Source organism: Danio rerio, chromosome 2 (genome assembly GCF_049306965.1).
Source record: "Danio rerio strain Tuebingen ecotype United States chromosome 2, GRCz12tu, whole genome shotgun sequence".
In the NCBI taxonomy this organism is placed as follows: Eukaryota; Metazoa; Chordata; class Actinopteri; order Cypriniformes; family Danionidae; genus Danio; species Danio rerio.
In genome coordinates, this window is record NC_133177.1 from 42,078,490 (window position 1) to 42,100,870 (window position 22,381).

Genomic DNA, 22,381 nt, shown 5'->3' on the forward strand with positions numbered 1-22,381 from the left:
TTCCTTTTGGGCCTACTCATTACAAACATACGCTGCAAATTCTACAATAAACATGTTAAACTAGTAAAGGATTCATTTAAACAGATTGTATACCTCTTCAGGTGGCTCTAAATAAATTTATAATCTCTAACAGTTCCAAGTTACCATGGGTTTACTAACCTTTTTTAAGTAGCCAACTTGTCAATTTTAAGACAACAGTGCACCCCTTGGCGTTCCACCTAAATTTTGCCAACTCAAATTCAAAAGCTTCCCAAATTCACATGCAGAGGTTTAAATGCAAAAATTTGGTATAATTTTAAAGAAAACCTTTTTAATTTTCATAAAACACTGTTGAAAGTGATTAAAACTATTGTATATGTTGTCTGTGTTATAATAAAGCCCTCCAAAAAAAAAAGGCACTTTATTTTGTTAATTCAAATATGAAAGTGTACCTTTTAGGTTCTGTGTGATCTAGGTTTCTGTAATTTTGTTGGTTCCTGCACATATCAGTAATTATAGAAAAAAAGAAAGAAAATGTCTCTACCATAATCTATGCTAAAGTTATTCTATTCCAACCAATGAGAGGACAGAACCACTTATGGGCCAGTGCGGACCTTTAAAATGTAAATAATTTAGAAGTAGAGGATGTCACGGATCTGAGTTTTGGAGATTTAAAGAAGGTTTAAGTGTGCAAATGTAACAGGTATGAAAATTATAATTCGCTTTAAGTATAGAATTACACAAAATATGTATTTTATCTAATGTGTTAGTAAGTATACCTGAGGTGTTTGTTAGTATGTGTCTTTTCCTTTAAATTTCTAAGGGAGCTCACGCTGTTTAATTTCCTGTTTTGCGCCCGCCTCTTCCCTTACTGCACTGACTGCGCATGGGAGAGGTGGGTGTCTGCTAAGCTCCAATTAATCTTTAATCATCTTTACTTTATAAATGACTTTTAAAGCTAGTTTTCATGTTTAAATAATATTTATACCTTAATTTTTCACATATATTTCATTATTTTTGTGTCATCACTTAAATTGAAGTTTTGATTGACTTTAGCCTAACTGAAGCATGTGAATGCTAAACGCATTGCACTTTACTTTAACAGAAAAGCTGTAAGGGCGAAGACACACTGTAAAAGCTGTGCTTTTCGATTTATTCTCAGGTATGTTTTGTCACTTTGTTAATATTGTTTGGAGTTTTGTTCTATCTCTCTCTCCATCTCTTCCCTTTCTGCACTGACTGTGCATGGGAGAGAAAAGCTGTAAGGGCGAAGACACACTGTAAAAGCTGTGCTTTTTGGTTTATTCTCAGTGAGTAAAGAGCCGTCACAACTGCAGATCTCCGACTGGTTATTCCTTAATAAAACAAAGAAAACACAACGCAGAATCGGTTACACAAATACTGTAAAACTTTTTTTTTTATTATAAAACACCAACGTTCTGTCAGGTAGTACCAAACATTTTTTTAAATTATTCAGTGCATCAGAAAAGATCAGATATGAAAATATAGCATACACACTGCATGATTGGAATTCCACGCTTTGAAACTAACCTCAGTTGGAAATGAATGACTTCTGCTCTGTAGTTTGTCAGAGATAATGAAAAGGTGGCTTTAGGGGTTAAGCAAAATAACAGCCGATTATCTCTTTACATCTCTAGTTATCTTAGAGCGCAGGCCTGAGATACCCCAAGTTTCTCCAAATGATAGGAAAAGCGAGAAGAAAATGAAAGGAGAGAGAGTAACGCTTCTTATTAGATTAAAGAGCCAATTATTGCTCTCATTTCACACTTTCCCCCTTTCTCATTAGTTGAGATTGTGAACTGTAAATGACACGCGCAGTTAGGGATTTTCAAGGGCGATGAAATTACAGAAATGGCAACCCCATAAGAGAATTATTACCAAAGTCACATGACGCAGAATGATCCTGAAATGTCATCCTGAAATCTGTATAATAAACCACGCAAACCCATTTATTTATACTTGCTCATTATGGAGATAGTTCTAATCAAAACTAAGATTTACTTACCATTTATTAACCCTCATGTGGTTGCAAATCATTACGAGTTGCTTTATTTCTGTTGAAAATATATTTTAAAGAGTTTTAGGCTTCCACTGAGGTCAATCGCTACTAGATTTTAATATTCTTCAAAATATCTTCTTAATTTCATCAAAAAAAAGAAGATGTTTAGAACAAATGAAGGTTAAGGATAATATTTTTTCTTGAAATGCAAGAAAAAAAAAAAACGCAGAAATTGTCAAAATATCTCAAAACTTACTTTAAACTTCTTCCTTTTTTCCCTCCAACGTGTCCTTGCAGACAGTATCACTAAAGGAGAAACACTTAATGTTGCAACTTCATCTCGAGCCAAATAGCAAAGTTTGAAAAATAGAAGCTCTACTGAGTGGTGCTTTATAATAAAAAACAATCAAAGAATGCTTTTAAGGTCTCGAGTCCTCTAAGTGCTTGCCTTGAAAGTTTGCTCACCATACATTTCCTGTCATCAGATCCTCCTGAAACTCCTAAACAACCTCAAGATTCATGCCGTAGTTCCTGAAGCTGCGGAGTCTTGTTGATGAAGCGATCTCCATCTTAACGGAGTCCTTTATCAATTTTCAGCAGTGACAATCTTTGTAATAGCTGCATTTTTACATCTGGAAAAGAAAATTATAGACCTGTGTGAATTTCTCAGGATAGTACAGTACTCTTATTAGTAAAATGTACTACAGCAATAGCCCAGTGAGTGATGCTTACAGACGGAAATGTACTTCAACACTTTAAATTGTACCATACACTCTCAAAAAATTGTTCAAATTACTTATAATTTATCATTTATTTATTGCCACATCGGGCGATGCAATGTCGCAGTAGGTAGTGCTGTTGCCTCACAGCAAGAAGGTCGCTGGTTCGAACCGGCTCAGTTGGTGTTTCTCTGTGGAGTTTGCATGTTCTCCCTGCGTTCGCGTGGGTTTCCTCCGGGTGCTCCGGTTTCCCCCACTGTGCAAAGACATGCGGTACAGGTGAATTGGGTAGGCTAAATTGTCCGTAGTGTATGAGTGAGTGTGGATGTTTACTAGAAATGGGTTGCGGATGGAAGGGCATCCGCTGCGTAAAAAACGTGCTGGATAAGTTGGCGGTTGTGGTAGGGAAGGCGTGATCGAACACCCAAAAAGGGGGGAGAGCAAGCGGAGACACCGGCGGCTGGCCAATATAAATAACCTTTAACACCTGCATTTTCTAGTGATTGGGCTGGAGAGACACCTTCATAAGGGGAGAAGGAGAAGCCGGGAGAGAGAGGAGAGCTTGACAGAGACTACTCACACACGAGTGCCCCGCACAGAAAAAAATAAATAAGTATTTGTGCTTACCGATATCGCCGACCCTGTCTTCTTCCCACACAACGAACTTTATTATTGCGGTTCATTCTGCTGTGGCGACCCCGGATTAATGAAGGGACTGAGCCGAAAAGAAAATGAATGAATGAATGAATGAATGAATGTATTGACACATCAGCAACTCATGGCTATTTATGGCAAGATGGATGTACATAAAAATACATGATAAAAACAAATTCGTTTTACAATAAAAAGTAAGATAAATATATAAAATAAATATAAATAAAATTCACACAAAAATATACTTAAAGTTAAATATGATTTTTTAGTTCAATGTTTGATAAATAATTTAAAATTCCATCAAAATACTCTCCTTATTAAAATTGTGCAATTGTATTCAAGCTTCAAATTACTAAAAAAACAAACTAAAACAACACAATTTTTGAGTTTTTGGGGGGAACAAATTAATTTTCCTGTTTAATCCACTTGACATTGTAAAATGAATGTTACCTTAATTCCTTCATGTTGACCCAACACAAATCGACTTTGTGGAACCTTGCAGTTTTTACAGCGTCGTATTTCTCAAAAAAACATCTTAGTGTGAACAAACTCAAAAAAAAAAAAAAAAAAAAAAAGACAAAGACAAAGGAAATAAACAATAAATGGAAAATTGCAGTTTAGTTTCCTATACAAACATACTCAATGGCCACTTTAGTAGGTACACCTTACTAGTTCTGGGTTGGAAACACTTTTGCCTTCAGAACTGCCTTAATCCTTTGTATATTCAACAAGGCACTGTAAATATTCCTCATTGATTTTGGTTCATGTTGACATGACAGCATGACACAGTTGCTGCAGATTTGTCAGCTGTACATCCATGATGCAAATCTCCCGTTCCACCACATTCCAAAGGGGTTCTATTGGATTGAGATCTGGTGAGTGTGAAGGCCATTTGAGTACAGTGAACTCATTGTCATGTTCAAGAAACCAGTCTGAGATGATTCGTGATTTATGACATGATGTATGTAGCCTCAGTTTCCTGTTCTTAGCTGACAGGAGTGGTACCCGGTGGGGTCTTCTGCTGCTGTAGCCCATCCGCCTCAAGGTTTGACGTGTTGTGCACTCAGAGATGATCTTCCAAATACCTCGGTTGAAACGAGTGGTTATTTGAGTTACTTTTGGTTACTTAAAGTGAGTAAACCAATTGCCTTAAGCAACAAGTATACTTTACAAAAATAATGTAAGTAAACCCATTGTAACTTGGGACTGTTTATGTTAAGTTGACCTAATTTTTATAATACGCAAATTGTACTCACTTTTGTAAAGTCAACTAATCCCTTTTTAAAGCATCAAACCTATTTTAGCACGTCTGTTTTCAATGTATAACTCTGTCCCAATATTACATATTTGGTGTAATTAAGTAAAATCTACAATTAGCCTATATTGAATTTAGAAGACATACTGGAGTCTGGAAAAGCAGATTTATTTTACTCTGTTATTTTGCTAGATAAAGAAAAGCTGAGTAAAAAACAAAATAAATATAATAAAGGTGTATTGAAAAAAGGGATAAGTTTACTTTTATTTAAAAAGTAAGCACAATTTGCATAATTATAAAAAATAAGTCAACTTAACAGTTCCAAGTTACAGTGGGTTTACTTATGTTATTTTTGTAAACTCAACTTGTTTTTAAGGCAATTAGTTTACTTGCTTTAAGTAACAAATCACTTTTTACAGTGCAGTTGGACAGGCGTACCTAATAAAATGGCCAGTGAGTGTATACTATAGTGTGCTGAAGGTATTTAAATATTACAATATTGAAGCTAAAATTTAGACACTGAGAAAATGTACAAAAACAAAGGTTACAAAATGATACAAAACAAGGATAGCCAAGTACTTTTAACTTACAACATATTTTATTTAATAAGATATACTGTATTGTCTGGTAATTTTTCTGGTAAAGCTTAAACAAACAATGTTATTTCCTACATTTATTGAAGAAATAGTATTTATAGCGCTTGCATTAGGAGGTCAAATACATAAAAAAAAAAAAGTTTACTTGAGAAAATAGGTGTTACTTTAAATCTTGATAAAACTCTTTAACTTTTTTTTTTAAACTGATAGTTTTGAATATAGTTGTTTCGTTGAACACTGGCGGCACAGCAGGGTAGCCCTCACAGCAAGCAGCTTTTTAAAGATTATTCTCTTATTTTGTGTTCATCAGATGAAACTCATGCAGTGTTGGAACAAGTCGAGTGTGATAATATTTGGGTGAACGATCCATTTAAGACTGTTAATGCTGTAAAAATGAGGTGTCAAACTCACAGAGAGCTTTCAAATACTTATTAAAGTTCTCACTGGAGATCATTTTCCAGAAGCTGTCAAATCAGCAGCCATTTTCGGAGACTCCACAGTAGCAGCTCAGACATTGATGTTCCACAATTTACTCTGAGAAAAAAACTTCATTTAACAACACAGTCATTTTCTGATTACTTGCAAATTGATTGTTTCTTGGGTTTGGTTACTGCTACGTAAAAAATGCTGGGTTCCACACAATTGTGTATTAGTTCCACAAAACATGTATTAGTTTTTACAAATACAAGTGGATTGAACATAAAACAATAAAGTTGTCCACCCCAAAAACCCAGGAATTTTGTTGTTTCATCTCACTTTATAATTAGCTTAAATTAACAGCAATCATTTTTTAAGAATGTTATGGAAACAGTTTCTCCATCTCTGGACTTCATTGTTGCTAACTTAGAAAACATCACGTCATGAATTTGACATCATATTACCTGTGGGATTGTGTGCTGAATGGTAGCTGGGTGAAACGGATTGCCCTTTGTTAATTTATTTAAATTACTTATTTAAAATAAGCCGAAGCACAATTATTGAGATTTATTTTGGGACAACTTAATTGGTTTATGTTCTACCAACTTAAATTTGTAAAAACTAATAGGTTAAGTTAATTTCTTTATGTTGTCCCTACAAAGTTGTGGAATCCAACTTTTTTTTTGGTGGGGGGTGGGACCAGAGCGGAGTATGAACAACAGTTTATTGAACAGGATGGCAGGTAAATAACTGAATATGTCTATTGCTGGACACGTGTAGAAGGGACCGGAAGAAGAAATGAAGCTAGGTACTGAGGGACCGGGGAGCAAACAACCAGATGAGACCAGGAGGGAACCACAATAGGAGGAAGAGACACAGACACTAAAGATCATAGAAAACCAAGACTGGTAAGTACAACTTAGAGCGATTTCTATTTACTGACCGCAAGCAAGTTTGTCCTTCTGTTATGCAACGAAGCCAGACACTGAGTTGAGTGAGGTCCTAGGTTTTATGGGGCTGAAGTGATGACTAGGGATGACGTGCAGGTGCGGGGCTATTCAGAATACAGGTGACTGTGATCAGGATGATTGCGGTGAGGAGAACCTGGCCTGGCTGTTACAGTATGGACCTTATTCTGACGCACTTTGTCAAACCACCACCTCCCCTGACAGCTGAGCAGGACTCTGCAAAATAAACCATGAAACTCTGACCAATGTGAGGAGAGTTTACTCGCACCTGACTTGTTTTAGCTCTTTTGGTTCGTTTAGAAACTTTGCCGTGTGAAAGCGAACCGCACCAAGAGCAAAGAGCAACAATGTAACAATTTTAATCACTGTTTCGTAACAACTGAATCGACTCACAGGTGTGAAAGCACCCTAAAATGCATAAGTGTGCTCATTTTTGCGATTGTTTTAGAACTTCCGATTCAATTGCCTATAGGATAAATAATTAGGAATAATATACAGCAGAAAATGGTCAAACTACTTGCTTTACAAACAAGTGTGTTCATGACTACACAGACAAGCATAATGATATAATAAGAAAATATCAGTTTGCAACCTCAAGCAGCAGAAGGAGCTGTTTTTAACGTCCAAAAATCAATGGAAGTGATTGAGATTGGAAGTCTCGAGCCAAAGAGATTCAAATGATTGACCCCACTAGTACGTGAATGATGAGGTAAACTTGGGGCCAAAACCTGGTATGTTTTACCTTAATTGTTTCAACTGTTATTTGCTCAGGCCCGTAACCAGGGAGGGTTCGAGTGGTTTGAAAGACCCAGCCCTCACTAACAAAGGTCCAAAATTTGTCTCATACATGAGGCCATTTGTCCTATTTTGACTGCTATGCCATAATAAATAGTAAAATAACCTATCGAAAACGGTTCTAAGACCAAGTGGAATCCTCTGCCGGCTGTCGCTTAAGTGTAACTAATCAGTTTTGGCCAGTGCACACAGTTATTTTTCACGAGTCCAACATTCAGCTGTCCAAGAAAACATACAATTTGACAAAAGTGGTCATCTTTCGCTACTGTATTGTTTTTAAATCGAGAAATATTTTACAAGTAACTTTTATTCTAAATATTGGAACAAAATTGACAATTGAAAAGGTGTGAAGCACTAAAAGCGACCAATATTAAAATTAATTTGAGTACTATTTTGGCTATTGTTGTTATCTATGAATTTTCAAATGTACTTTTTTGGTTATGATGACCATCGAACAATCTATTTCAGCTAGAACAGTGCTTAAAATGCCACTAAAATTCAGTATTTAACCACCCCGTCACCAGGCTGGCTATGGGCCTGTAACTACAGGATGGTTTTTATTAAAGCAAAATCATAACGATCATGTTTTTTTTTGTGCACAAAAAAGTTTTACGACCTACTCTATGGTTGTAAACTATGGTTAGTGTATAGCAAAACCATGGTTAATCAGTGGCTACATTTTTTTTATTTGTACCAAAAACCATGATTAATTTTCGCAAAAGTTTTAAATTTTTTTCAAATTAAATATATATATATATATATATATATATATATATATATATATATATATATATATATATCGTTTATGACAACACATACCATATTGATACAAAATTGAACACTCAATGTGTAATCTTGTGAATTATTACACAAAAACACTGAAAATATTTTGAGATTTTAATAATAACAAAATAAATGTAATGTCAGTTCTTGCAGTATCTTAGATTCTCTCACACACAAACAAACAAAATCATTTCCTCTTTGTAGTGATAAATATTTTACAGTACACATTCCAGTAGACTAGACTGTTCCACTATACATCTATTTGTTGTATACAAAAGTATATTTTGTGCTTGAATTAAGATGAAATTGAATTGTCACTCATTTCATAGTTAGTGTGTCTGATGCTTACAATGGCCACACATGGTCATTCTGTGCAAAACACTATAGCCAGAAGAGAAAGACTGCTTGTGGTGAATGAATTCCTCCGTTTTTTTTTTTTTTTTTTTTTTTTTGAGACAGAACAAATAAAGGAATTCTTTTAAAAGCAGAACTCCACACACAAAGACTGTCAGCAGGAGGGCTTAAATATTGCAAAGCCCACCCTTAAAGCAACTAAAGCCGAAACCCGCAGTCAATGATACAAAGAAAAAATAATAATGTAAAACTACATTCTTCTATTTTATTTAGTCAGAAACTGTTTTTCCTCCAATGACAAAAACTTGATGTAATGTCTTTAGGGATCTGACAACATGAATGACGCCTTCTCTGCAAAATGGAAATGGAGGAAGCAATGTTTGCTCTCCAAAAGTGTAAAGGCTCTGTTATTTATCTTCCTTGTGACATTCAGCAAAAGTCAACAAATCCCAGACCTGTCGAACACAGACCTACAGCTCTGTAGTGATCTGGCAAAATCTTGCTCCTGCAGAGACTGGATAAATTCCTAAATCCCTCTCCACACATTACACTAGGAAACCACAGTCATGGATAATGCTCACTTCGTACAAGAGAAAACATACTCTCTCCTAAAGCTACTTTCTATAAAAACGCATTTACTCTATGAATTAAAAAAAGGTAACTGTGATGTTTCTCATGATTCTGACATTTTTTTGTCCAATGGTGAATTCAGAAATACACCATTTTAGCTGCAAGGCTATACAATAAGTAATGGTACATATAAGTATACAAGTGTGAGAAAATAAATGTTAGATCATGTACATAGTGCACTATATATACACAATACAGTTGGGGTTAAAATTATTAGCCATCTTATGATTGATTTTTCTTTTAAAAATATTTCCCAAATAAAATTTAACAGAGCAAGGAATTTTTCACAGTATTTCCTGTAATACTCTTCTTATTATTAGCCCTCTTAGGCAGTTTTATATTCCATAGTATACAGATGGAAGCTGAATACTAGTATCTAAACATATTTAGTAAAATATTATGTACTGTCTAGGCCTGTCACAATAATCTTATCACACAACACTTGGACCTCAATCATTTTTAGTAAGGAAATATACACTACCTGACAAAAGTCTTGTCATCAATCCCAGTTGTAAGAGCAACAAATATTAACTTGACTTCTAGTTGATCATTAGGAAAAGTGGCAGAAGGTAGACTTTTCCAATGAACTGCACCCCAATCATCACAAATACTGCAGAAGACCTATTGGAACCCGCATGGACACAAGATTTACAGAAATCAGTCAAGTTTGGTGAAGGAAAAATCATGGTTTGGGGTTACATTCAGAATGGGGACATGCGCGAGATCTGCAGAGTGGATGGCCACAACAACAATCTGAGGTATCAAGACATTTGTGCAGCACATTACATGACAAACCACAGGAGAGGGCAAATTCTTCAGCAGGATAGCGCTCCTCATACTTCAGCCTACACATCAAAGTTCCTGAAATCAAAGAAGGTAAAAATACTTCAGAAATGGCCAGCCCAGTGACCGGAAATGAACATTATTGAGCATGTCTGGGGTAAGATGGAGGAGGCATTAAAGATTAATCCAAAGAATCTTAATGAAATCTGGGGGTCCTGCAAGAACGCTTTTTTTTGCCTTTCCAGATGACCATTAATAAGTTATTTAAGTCATTGCAGAGATGTACTGCATCAGGGCTCGAAATGAACCTTTTACTTGGTAGCATCAGTGCTCCTAACTTCAAAAGTTTAGGCGCACCAGACAAAATTTAGTAGCACCCACCAAAAATTACGAAAAAGCCATTACTAAATTTTTTTTATTTACGCCCCATTCACAGGGGCTTTCAGCGTCAATGCTTCCCATTCACTTTGAACAGGTGTCGTCAGGCGTTGCCGAACTGCTTTGTGGATCCGTTCGCGCCGCTTCAGAGGCGTTGCTACCTGCAGAAGTTGGGACTAGTTCAACTTTTCAAGCGCCGATGGAAGCGTCAGCCAATCAGATTGCTGTATCCAAATGCACCAGCTAGACAGTGGCCTATTGCTGACTGAATTTCATTGGCTGACACTGCTATGACAATCGCTTCAGCCCCAATTTCAGATACGACTTCAGTCAAGCGTTGATGCTGAAGCCCCGTGTGAATGGGGCGTAACTGATTTGATCATATATTAACACTCTAATCACAACTAAAAAATAAACAAAAATCTACATGCGCTTACCGGCCCTGTACCACTGCTTGACGTGAATAAGATGAACTAAATTAACAATAAAAACTTCTGTTCTCATGGGTGCTATCTAATATTACACAGATGATATTGATATATAACTTATTATTTGCATACAAAATCTTAATAGCTATAATGGTCTCAGTGTATGCATGCTCTGTAGCATTGGTGAACGCGGAGTCAGTCGCACGACAGCATCATGACGATTAAATGAAGGATTAAATAACGTTTAAACATCTCATGCTTAATGTGTAGATTCCGTGGCAAACACTTTTACGTGAAAACTCTGTCCCACCGGCTTTACGGTGAATTCTTTAGTGATTTTCATAGCGGACATTAAACACTGGAAGTCTTTTATCCACTCTTTGAAAAATGTAAATGCTGGATTGACATTCAGCACATGATCACTAATCAGATGTGTCATTATTTGTAACTTTAGGAGATTTCTAAAACTAAATCTATCAGTGTTGTTTTCATTCTCTCGGATCCAGACCTTTACATTTTTGCGACTGTAGTTCTCTGTCATCAGAACAGTGATTGACAGCTGATATTAACCAATCCATTCACGTTCTGTTCTAGCGCAGTGGGCCAATAAGAAGAGCTTGAAGGCGGGGCAAGCATTGCAGGCTTTGTTTACTGCAGCAAGTTGACATGTCAACTGGTTTAAACTATTCCTGAGTGCTGCGTTTGATGTTTTTAGGTGCAAAGATGCTTAATGCATGAATGCCTTCTAATTCCGCGCATGTGGTAAACATTTTGCTGTGAAAACAACAATTAGAGGCACAAATGCCCCCAAATATATTTAAGGTTGCATAGATAAAATTTCGGGCGCATATGCAATAAAAAAGTTCGCAATTTCGAGCCCTGTGTATGGATGCAGTCTTCAAAGCTCATATGAGTCATTCACAATATAAATGTTGTTTTTTTACTGCACCATGACTTCATATTCATTCATTCATTCATTTTCTGGTCGGCTTAGTCCCTTTATTAATCTGGGGTCGCCACAGTGGAATGAACCGCCAACTTATCCAGCGTGTATTTACTCAGCGGATGCCCTTCCAGCCGCAACCCTTCTCTGGTAAATGACTTTATATTACTGTACATTATTTCTGTTAAGTGACAAGACTTTGTCTAAGCAAAGTCAGACCTTACTGTACTAATTAAATAATTAAAAAAAGTCAAGGCATGATCATGTTTTATTTTGGTGAAATAAGGGTAATCTAGAGGCCTTTGCCTTTCATATAAGCCTCTTCTGATACCAAATGATCAACTGGAAGTCAAGTTATAATTTGTTGTTCCTAAAACTTGGCTGGACAACAAGACTTTTGTCAGGTGGTGTATATCGCTCATACATGAAAACTAATTCTAGCAACATTTTAGCTGATTGCGCAAGCTCTCTATCTCAAATGGAGGTGTCAGTGTCAGTATGGTTAAAAACACTTTTGTATTTACTGTTAATTACTAAAGTATATATTTACATGTGGGTGTCTGACAACTGAAAATAGATCTGGCAGCAGATCTCGCACTTATTTTTTACCTTACACAGTTTTGTTAAGATGTATTATTATTTATTTCTTTAGGATGCATGTTTTCTCATTCTGATTCCAATGCCTCATTATTAAATAGTTAAAATGACTACTATTAAATTAAATATTCTTTAGAATAAAATCTTAAGTGTTTTTTGGAAGGAGTGTACTTGCATTATGATGCTATTATACTGTGATTATGCCATTATATAATGACTGGCTAAAATTGGTCTTAAATGACAATATATATTGTTTATTGCAATATATTTTGGTGCAATACATCGTACAACAAAAAATAGACAAGCCTAGTAAATCAAGGCAAAAAAAAAATAATCAGCCATTAGAAATTAGTTATTAAAACTTTCATGTTTAGAAATGTGTCTTATTTCCGTTAAATAGAAATTGGGGAAAATAGGTAATGATTGCTAATTTTAATAACAATTTTGAGAAATACTTTTTATTCCTTAGAAGAAACAAGCACAAACAATTAACTAAGTTAAAACATTTTTACTGTACACAAAAAGGCCAGAATTGAAAGATGTAAACTCAGCTAAAAGTTTATAAAATGCAAATGTGAGATAGTTGTTTTGTTTTTTATTATTAGAAATAAAATTAAATTCTGAGCTGTAAACTTCGTGATAGAGAACATACAATTTTTAAATTTTGTGATTTTTTTCTAATGGCCTGGTTACTTTTGTAAATAATTTTGTAGTAATGGAAGATCATGAAAAGGGATGTGTTGCTTTAGGTTTCTTACCCCAATAAGGGAATTTAATTTGGAGAATTGTGTAAAATTTGAAAAATTGCTGTACAAATGTCTAACAGCTGTTTTGAATTGTACCTCTTTGCAATAAAAAAGTTAAATATAACAAAGAAGTTTTGTGATGGATTATAGGTGATTGGGTGTCAGCCAGATTGGGTATCTTAACTTGAACATAGAAAAATTAAGACCTGTTTAAAATGATTTAAGACCTACAACACAACATTTCAGTGAATTAAAGACTTTTTAAGGCCTCAAATTTAGTTTTTAAAATTTAAGACACTTTTAAGACCCTGCAGACACCCTGATAAATCTAAATTATGTATTAAATAAAATAATAATAATAATAATAACAAAAATGCAATTACTTTTTAGATTTAAGAGCATGTAATATATATATAGCTGTCGCCTCACAGCAAGAAGGTCGCTGGGTCGAACCTCGGCTCAGTTGGCATTTCTGTGTGGAGTTTGCATGTTCTCCCTGCCTTCGTGTGGGTTTCCTCCGGGTGCTGCGGTTTCCCTCACAGTCCAAAGACATATGGTACAGGTGAATTGGGTAGGCTAAATTGTCCGTAGTGTAAGAGTGTGTGTGAATGTTTCCCAGAGATGGGTTGCGGCTGGAAGGGCATCCGCTGCGTAAAAACTTGCTGGATAAGTTGGCGGTTCATTACGCTGTGGCGACCCCGGATTAATAAAAGGGACTAAGCCAACAAGAAAATGAATGAATGAATGATTTATATATATATATATATATATATATATATATATATATATATATATATATATATATATATATATATACATATATACATACATATATACATATATATATAAAATTACCAACCATTCCCATTTTATTAAGGTGTATCCATATAAATGTAATATATATACATATATATTAATATATATACATATATATATATATATATATATATATATATATATTACATTTATATATATACATATATATATATATATATATATACATACATATATATATATATATATATATATTACATTTATATATATACATATATATATATATATATATATATATATATATATATATATATATATATATATATATATATATGTATGTATATATATATACATATATATATGTATATATATATATATATGTATATATATATATATATATATATGTGTGTGTGTATATATATATATATATATATATATATATATATATATATATATATATGTATATATATATATATATATATATATATATATATATGTATATATATATATATATATATATATATATATATATATGTATATATATATATATATATATATATATGTATATATATATATATATATATATATATGTATATATATATATATATATATATATATATATGTATATATATATATATATGTATATATATATATATATATATATATATATATATATATATATATACATATATATATATATGTATATATGTATATATATAAATGTAATATATATATATATATATATATATATATATATATATATATATATATATATGTATATATATTAATATATATGTATATATATTACATTTATATGGATACACCTTAATAAAATGGGAATGGTTGGTAATTTTAACGTCCTGTTTGTGGCACATTAGTATATGTGAAGGGGCAAACTTTTCAAGTCGGCCATCTTGGATATAACTTTTGTTTTTTTTCAAAAGGAAGAGGGTCATTTGAAACATCACACTTATTGGGAATTTCACAAGAAAACAATGGTGTGCTTGGTTTTAACGTAACTTTATTCTCTCATGAGTTATTTACGTTTCTGACCACTTATAAAATGTGTTCAATGTGATGCCCATTGTGTTGGATTGTCAATGCAACCCTCTTCTCCCACTCTTCACACACTGAAAGCAATACAGCAGGAGAAATGCCAGCACAGGCTTCCAGTATCCGTAGTTTCAGGTGCAGCACATCTTGTATCTTCACACCATAGACAACAAAGATAGTGGGGCCATTCTTCAATAATGGAAACCTCAAGACCACTGGATATTTGAAATTGCTACATGATGATGTGTTTCCCTCTCTATGCACTGAAGCTGGCACGTTTCCTGAGTATTTCCAGCAAGATGGCGCACCACCACATTATGAATGTCAGGTCCGAGCATTCCTAGATGAACAGGTTCCTGAAAAGTGGATTGGTCGCCAGTTGAATGGCCCACAAGGTTTCCCGATCTGACCCCCTTAGACTTTTATCTTTGGGCCATCTGAAGGTAATTGTCTATGGTGTGAAGATACAAGTGGTGTGAAGATTCCTATTGAAACAACAAAAGTTGGATCTAAGGTGGCTGACTTCAAAATGGCTACCATGGTCACCATCCATCTTGAAAAGTTTGCCCACTCACATATACTAATGTGCCACAAAAGGGACGTTAATCATCGATCATTTTAATTTTATATTTTATTAAGGTGTATCCATATAAATGGCCCATTCTGTATGTATGTATATATATATATATATATATATATATATATATATATATATATATATATATATATATATATATATATATATATATATATATATATATATATATATATATATATATCTTCTAAATTAACACTAAAAACAAAAAGTTTTACGTTTGAAACACATTGCACCATTACCTGCAATCAACACCACTGAAGTCTATGACCTCCCAATAGATCAGTCTAGTATCACTTGCTTAGTGAGAGGTCGTAGTTTAACGTCTTTGTTTTTCATCTCGCTGTCTTGGGTATAAAGCTTGTGCTCTCTTATGTACTCAATGACCGAGTCTGGCAACAGATATTTAACACTGTGACCTCTCCTCAGAGCTCGACGGATCTCCGTGGCGCTGATCTCATTGTGAACCCACTCCCGAACCAGGAAAATGCTTGGCCGGTGCTTGGACAACAAATCAGACTCATGTATAGCACGATCAGGCTGAAGGCTGCCACGGCTCACGCAGACCAGTCCAAATCGGCCCACAACCTCCTCGATGTGCTCATCCGTCCACAGACCAGGCACTTTAAAGGAGTCCATGAAATCAGCTCCACACAACAGCTTCAACTGAGGAACATCTGAAGAAAAAAAACAGTAAGATTACTAGTTGTGTATAAGGTAACAGGAGTCATTAACCCTTGAGCGCTGTTGGGAATGTTTTCATCCACCTTGTGGGGATGTTGAGTCTTAATTTTGACACATATTTTGGGAAAATGATTAGAAATTTTTAAAAATGTCAACAATACACTCTGGGTAAATTTACCACCCTTTATGTTAACAGAAAAAAAACACACATTTTACCTCTTCCCAACAGGGAAAACCACCAACAATCAAGAATACATGATTATTTGGTGTCATGACTTTGCAATCAAAAAAGTGTAAGTATAATGGAAGTCAAAGGGGCCAAAACAGCCACCAACATAAAGAAAGGGTAGTCAATTTGCCCATATTGTTGAGTTTTTGAAAATTTCAAAGCATTTCCCCATAGTATGAGTCAAAATACGGGTCACCAAAAATCATTGCATTTTGCTGAAATACATAACAAAAGGGAACAAAACTTGAATGGTACACAAGGGTTAAATTAAAGTTAACAGTTAACAATGCTTTTTTACTTTTGGAATGTTAACCCTTGTATTGTTCAAACTTACTACCTATTCGTTATGCTTTCTTGAGAGTTAGCGATTTTCTTAGCTGGGAAGAGGTAAATGATCATTAGTTTGCACCATTTGCCCTTTAGATTTAGCCCTTTTTAAGCCAGTGCAAAAAAGTTTCTGGTTCTTATTTGGAGCTCTATGAAGTATAACAGCAAATTATAGTGTACATGCATAAATACACTCACTAAATTACTCTGTTCTGTGAGATGAGGTGCTTATTTTAATTTTTTCAGACATATCAAGGTACTGTAAGTGTGCAAAGGTCTCTCTCAGATTGCGATCAAAAATGTGATTATGATGGAAGTCAATGGAGCAAAAACAGACCCTAACATAACGAATGGGTTGTAAATTTGCACATAGAGTAATGTTGAGTTGTTGTTTTTTTTATTCAAAACATTTTCCCAAAATGTATGTCAAAATAAGGAGTCACTAAAAATCTTTCCATTTGCTGAAACACAGAGAAAGTTGTGGCTTAATTAAGACTCAAAATCACATCACCCCAAAGTGGATGGAAACATCCCCAACAGCACACAAAGGTTATTCATTGTAAAGATGTGTGTATGTGTGCTTTAAAACATGAGACCTGACTTTTTTTTCTGTAATATAAAGGCTACAACATGCTAACTAATCTATAGTATGTTGTTTTGCCTGTTTATAACATCTTCTGATGTTTAAAGCCTGTTTAGTTAAGCAATGCTGTTCTTATGCTGTATTTATTTATTATAATTATCAGTCATTGTCAGATGATTTCAGTCATAGCTATGCAAAGATTTTATTTCAACAACAGTTTCGTTTGTTATTAAACTTTCTTGTTATTAGCTTAAATCTGTATTTAACCTCAGAAAATCTTCACGTAAAAAAGAGGCGCTTAAGTCAGAATTTGTGGTGACTGTGTTTTAAAATTAAATTATTATGATCCTTATTTATACCTGGTTTAAACATTTGGAAATTATATACAGTTTTATTTTTTATTTTTAAAGGATGTTTAGAAGTAATAAAATGCAATCAGTTAGATGTAATACCGTTTTATATGTTTGTTTTTTTGTCTCCAGTGAAAGTTTATTTACCCAAACATATCTAAACCAGTTAATCAAGGCCTTCAGACTCAGTAAGCTGGCACAGCGTCTAAAATTTAGTTCCCTACTACAGTATATTCTATGAGACAACCCATATGTGAGCTGAGTATTTCGGCCAAATTCATTGCATTCCCAAAACAATAGCTGAGAAGCAGCAGGATGACCTACTTTTTGTGCTGAGATACTGAACACTTCTATCCCATGAGGCCACGGGAAAGAATTTATGAATGGATGTGGAGCAGCGCATCTGACACAGGTAGGTCACAAGATAATGACAACATGGCAGATGTAGTACATCCAAATTTCATTCATATTACTCATACTCTTACTATATTTCATACTTTTACCAAAATCTACAGTAGTGCCTACACAAACAGTATGTGACTTTAGACTCTGGCTCATGCTATTAGTGTCTGACTTTACTGGCTCATTTTTATTCCGTATTTCCAGGCATAGTACACTTAACTGTCATGTACTATACAGGGTTTAGTGAATGAGTGATTGGTTTTTAACAGTACTAATAATTTGTTTTTGCTGCTGTTGGAACCAGTTAAAGCTAAAGTATAGAGCACAGGTCCCAAACTCTATTCCTGGAGGTCCGAAGCTCTGCACAGTTTTGCTCCAACCCTAATCAAACACAGCTGATCCAACTAATCAAGGTGTTCAACACTACTAAAGACTATTAAGCAGGTGTGAGTTGGGGGGGTTGATAAACTGTGCAGACCTGCGACCCTTCAGGAATTGAGTTTGAGACCATTGCTCTAGAGGATATTGGCCTTCAAGGAGCAGAACTGGACACCCTTGCTCTACATAATAAATTGGAAGTGAGCATTTGAACTACTGTGGGCAAATATGAATGCTGTAATCATTAGCCCCTTTCACACATGCAAATTTGTTTGGAATAAGATGTTGTAACATTACCAGTAAATAGCTGGAATTCCGCTGTACCTGAACAACGCAAGTCTTTACGTTAATTTTATGGCAATTTACCAGTATTAAAGCCTTTGTATATATCAAACAAGATCAAAAACTGAAACTTCACACTGAAAAGACAAATTTGAACAAAATCTATCAGAAAGGAAGTTCTTATTGACTTCATTTTGGCAGTTCGAAACAGCTAACCAAAGCAAAAGTTTGTGAGAGTTTGTTTTGGCTCCTAAATCCCATTGAGCTACTATTGGCCCGTGGCGATTGGTGGGTGTGTTTTGGAACTCCTGCTTCTTTGACATGCAATTCCTTCCCCCAGATTTGTTTCTCATTCCACAGGGTGTCAGACAAGAGAACAACATCCAAAACAACAACACTAGCCACATTAATATCCAGGACAGTTGAACGCTCATGGAGAGATTTTAAAGAATTAGAAGAGACAAAAAGCAGACCTCGTTGCGCAAGATTTTCTAATAGTTTGCGCATACTGGTGGCACCATTCTGTGTCTGTCCAAGGCAAATAGAAAAGGATATGTCACTTCTCTTCTTGAAGGCTGTTGCCAGATGTTTATGAAACTGTTTGTTCTTCTCTCTCAGCTGCTATTGCTGTGTTTACGGGTACACACGAGCAACCTTTACAACCCTGCCTACTGCAGTATGGGGGTGTTTTTGAGCATGCGAAATTCTGTCGCACGGCGCTGCGAAAAGGGCTCGGATTAAAGAAGATAATTAGACATTAAAATAGTGAGCAATATTTTTAATTTCTGTCCAGAGAGGTCATGTTTTGATCTTCTATTGGTCTCACGTAACCATGTGATGCAATTTTTATGTGATGCGGAACTTTCCAATGCAGCGACAAGCAAAACTTGCACAAGCTTGCGTTTCTGGTCTGCCACATTCACATGTGTATGAATGGAGGTCTATGGGGTGAAAAATGCAGTGTGACCATGGCTTAAGTGTGTTGGAGCAGGGTTGGAACTAAACTGTGCAGTGATATGGCCCTTCAGGAACTGAGTTGACACCCCTGTTTTATGTGAATAAAAGTATAAATGAAATCTGTTCACTATATAAGGCAATCATGTCCCTTCCAAAGATTTAAATGGTTTAAACTCCACAAGTCAAACCCATTTTTCAATACAACACTTAACATTTTGAGGTTTGGGTGAACAGACTTTTAAAGGCGAGACCAAAATCACTCAATTCTGATTAAAGACGCCATATTTGTGTTCCAGAAGATGAACAAATTTCTTCCCTGTTTGGAAAATATGAGGTGATGTAAGTGTTGTTTAGAAATCGCTCAACTGTTTTAATCAAAGACAGAGCAGTAGAGCAGCAAATCATCATAGCACTGTCAAAAATGTCAACAACAACAACAAAAAAGCAGCAGCAAACTGACAACTGCTTATGAAGCTGAATACGGTGCTTAACTTGAATGATGGCAGTGCACAGAGCCTACAGCTGTCACAAAGACTGATATGATCATTTAGAAGACCTAAATCTGAGATCTAAATGAGATTTTCAAGTGCCAATCTAGGTTAAATGCCCTACAGCACCTTTAATGTGTTTGTCAAAAGGAACCAAGTGTTTCTGAACAATAACAATGTGATTACTTATTCACAGGTTTCGAAATTTACCCCAAAATAAACATTCTGTCATGGTTTATTTCCCATCATGTCTTCTGGGACCTATAAGCTAATTTTACTCTCCCAATGAAAAAATGAAGAGATTTTATAGGATTTTAACATAGCTGTTTTGAACCAAAATATTTTTAATAATTAGCAAAGCTGAAAGATAAGAAAATATCCTGATTTGTTGAAAAACTTTTAAAGTACTGACACTTAGTTTAAGCTACCGACAAAATAAAATTACAAACTAAATAAAATGATTACCAAATACTACAGGTCAAATCACAATTTATTTAGAGAGCACTTTATTCAATATACACTAATCTGACACTTTATTTGGTACACCTTACTAGTACCGGGTTGGACCCCCTTTTGTCTTTATAACTGTCTTAATAATTTGTGGCATAGATTCAACAAGTTACTGAAAATATTCCTCAGAGATTTTGGTCCATATTGTTGTGATAGCATCACACGGTTACTGAATTTTTTTAGTTTCCGGATCTTAGCTGACAGGCGTGGTACACGATGTGGTCTTCTGCTGCTGTAGCCCATCCGCCTCAAGGTTGGACATGTTGCGCATTCAGAGATGCTCTTCTGCATACCTCTTACTGTTACTGTTGCCTTTCTATCAGCTTCAACTAGTCTTGCCATTCTCCTCTGACCGTTGGCATCATTAAGGCATTTGTGCCCACAGAACTGCCGCTCACTGTATGTTTTTTCTTTTTTAGACCATTCTCCGTAAACCCTAGGGATAGTTGTGCATGAAAACCCCAGTACATCAGCAGTTTCTGAAATACTTAGACTAGCTTGTCTGTCACCAACGATGCCATGTTCAAAGTCACTTAAATCCACTTTTTTCCCCCCTTTCTGATGCTCAGTTTGAACTGCAGCAGATCGTCTTGACCATGTCTACATGCCTAAATGCATTGAGTTGAAGCCATGTGATTGGCTGATTAAGTTGGACAGATGTACCTAACAAAGTGGCCGGTAAGTGTAGAGTAAGTTTTAAAGGTTTTAATGCAGCTCAACAGTAAATTTAAGAAACTATTTAGCTAATTACCAACTATTATTATTAACTTCTTATTTTTGAAAACTTGGAAAAGAGTAAACAATAGTGTTATTGTCCAACCCATTTATTTATATAAATAAGTACTATTCAACTATTATTATTGCAAAATGTTTTAGATTTTTGAATATATTAAAATAGAAGTACTGCTGAGTAAAACTGTCTCTATTTCTTTAAAATTATTTAACTTGCACAAATATTTTAATGGTATATTACATCAAAATAATGGTAATATGGTAATACGTTCTGTTATACAATGCAATTGCATTTTAAATTGGGTAGATGTCTAAATACCTCATTACTATAGTGATAAAGCAAATATAGAATTTTCCAATTCTTCAAAATATTACTGTGGCACAAAGTATGCCCAAAACTAATGACTTTACTCTTGCAAAAAACAATAACAACAACAAAAACAACAAAAAGCAACAAAGCTTGCACTTTCCTTACCCTATATGCTTCAATAGAATGTGTTCATGGCCAGCAATTCTAGGGCTCAACCTCAGCAGTGATATTTACAGCATAAGAAAGAATCAATAGCATGCTTTTAACTCTAATTCTCTCTCTATAGCATATGTCTGAAAGCTAGCTTTTGTTTGATCAAACATGAATTGGAGGGAGCAGGAAATGAACCTCGCAGGCCCACTAAAGCCCTTTATTCCTGCTCCATGTGTCTAAACATAGTCTCAAAAAACCTATGTGGCCACTGCACTCCTTCTCATTCTATTAATGAATATATTTTTATTGAAGAAATCCTGGCGATGGAAGAGCTTTCATATATGTTGAAAATGAAACAAGGGCTTTTAGAAAGGACTGGGGAAAGTGGTTCATATAAGAAGTATACAGTAAACCGTAATTATTACAGAAATGGTAACCTCACACTGTTCGCTGCATTCTTATGAAGGTTAAAGTGTGTTTATTTTTGTATTTATTTATATCATTTACTTTGTATAATTCTATGCACTGA

At 34.8% G+C, this 22,381-nt stretch overlaps 1 protein-coding gene and 1 long non-coding RNA gene across 8 annotated transcripts in view; one reads left to right on the forward strand and one right to left on the reverse strand.

The window, feature by feature from the left end:
* The first annotated feature begins 849 nt into the window (after positions 1–849).
* LOC110438097 (uncharacterized) lies at positions 850–15,983 on the forward strand. The gene is made up of 4 exons (XR_011006893.2): positions 850–874; positions 1,085–1,141; positions 6,421–6,548; positions 15,897–15,983. It is a non-coding gene; the product is annotated as an uncharacterized lncRNA (long non-coding RNA).
* Positions 8,288–22,381, reverse strand: part of nmnat3 (nicotinamide nucleotide adenylyltransferase 3) — a 29,432-nt gene continuing 15,338 nt past the window's right edge. For 3 of the 7 annotated variants that reach the window (XM_695734.9, XM_073928709.1, XM_073928720.1), the window contains exons 5-6: positions 15,710–16,144; positions 8,288–10,031 (exon numbers count right to left, since the gene is read on the reverse strand). In XM_695734.9, coding sequence (XP_700826.3) covers positions 15,750–16,144 — 395 coding nt within the window. In that variant the 3' untranslated portion in view covers positions 8,288–10,031; positions 15,710–15,749. Of the gene's footprint in view, positions 10,032–14,557; positions 15,546–15,629; positions 16,145–22,381 lie in introns of those variants that run through there. The other 4 variants (XR_012393513.1, XR_012393516.1, XR_012393514.1 and 1 more) reach the window with 4 other exon arrangements.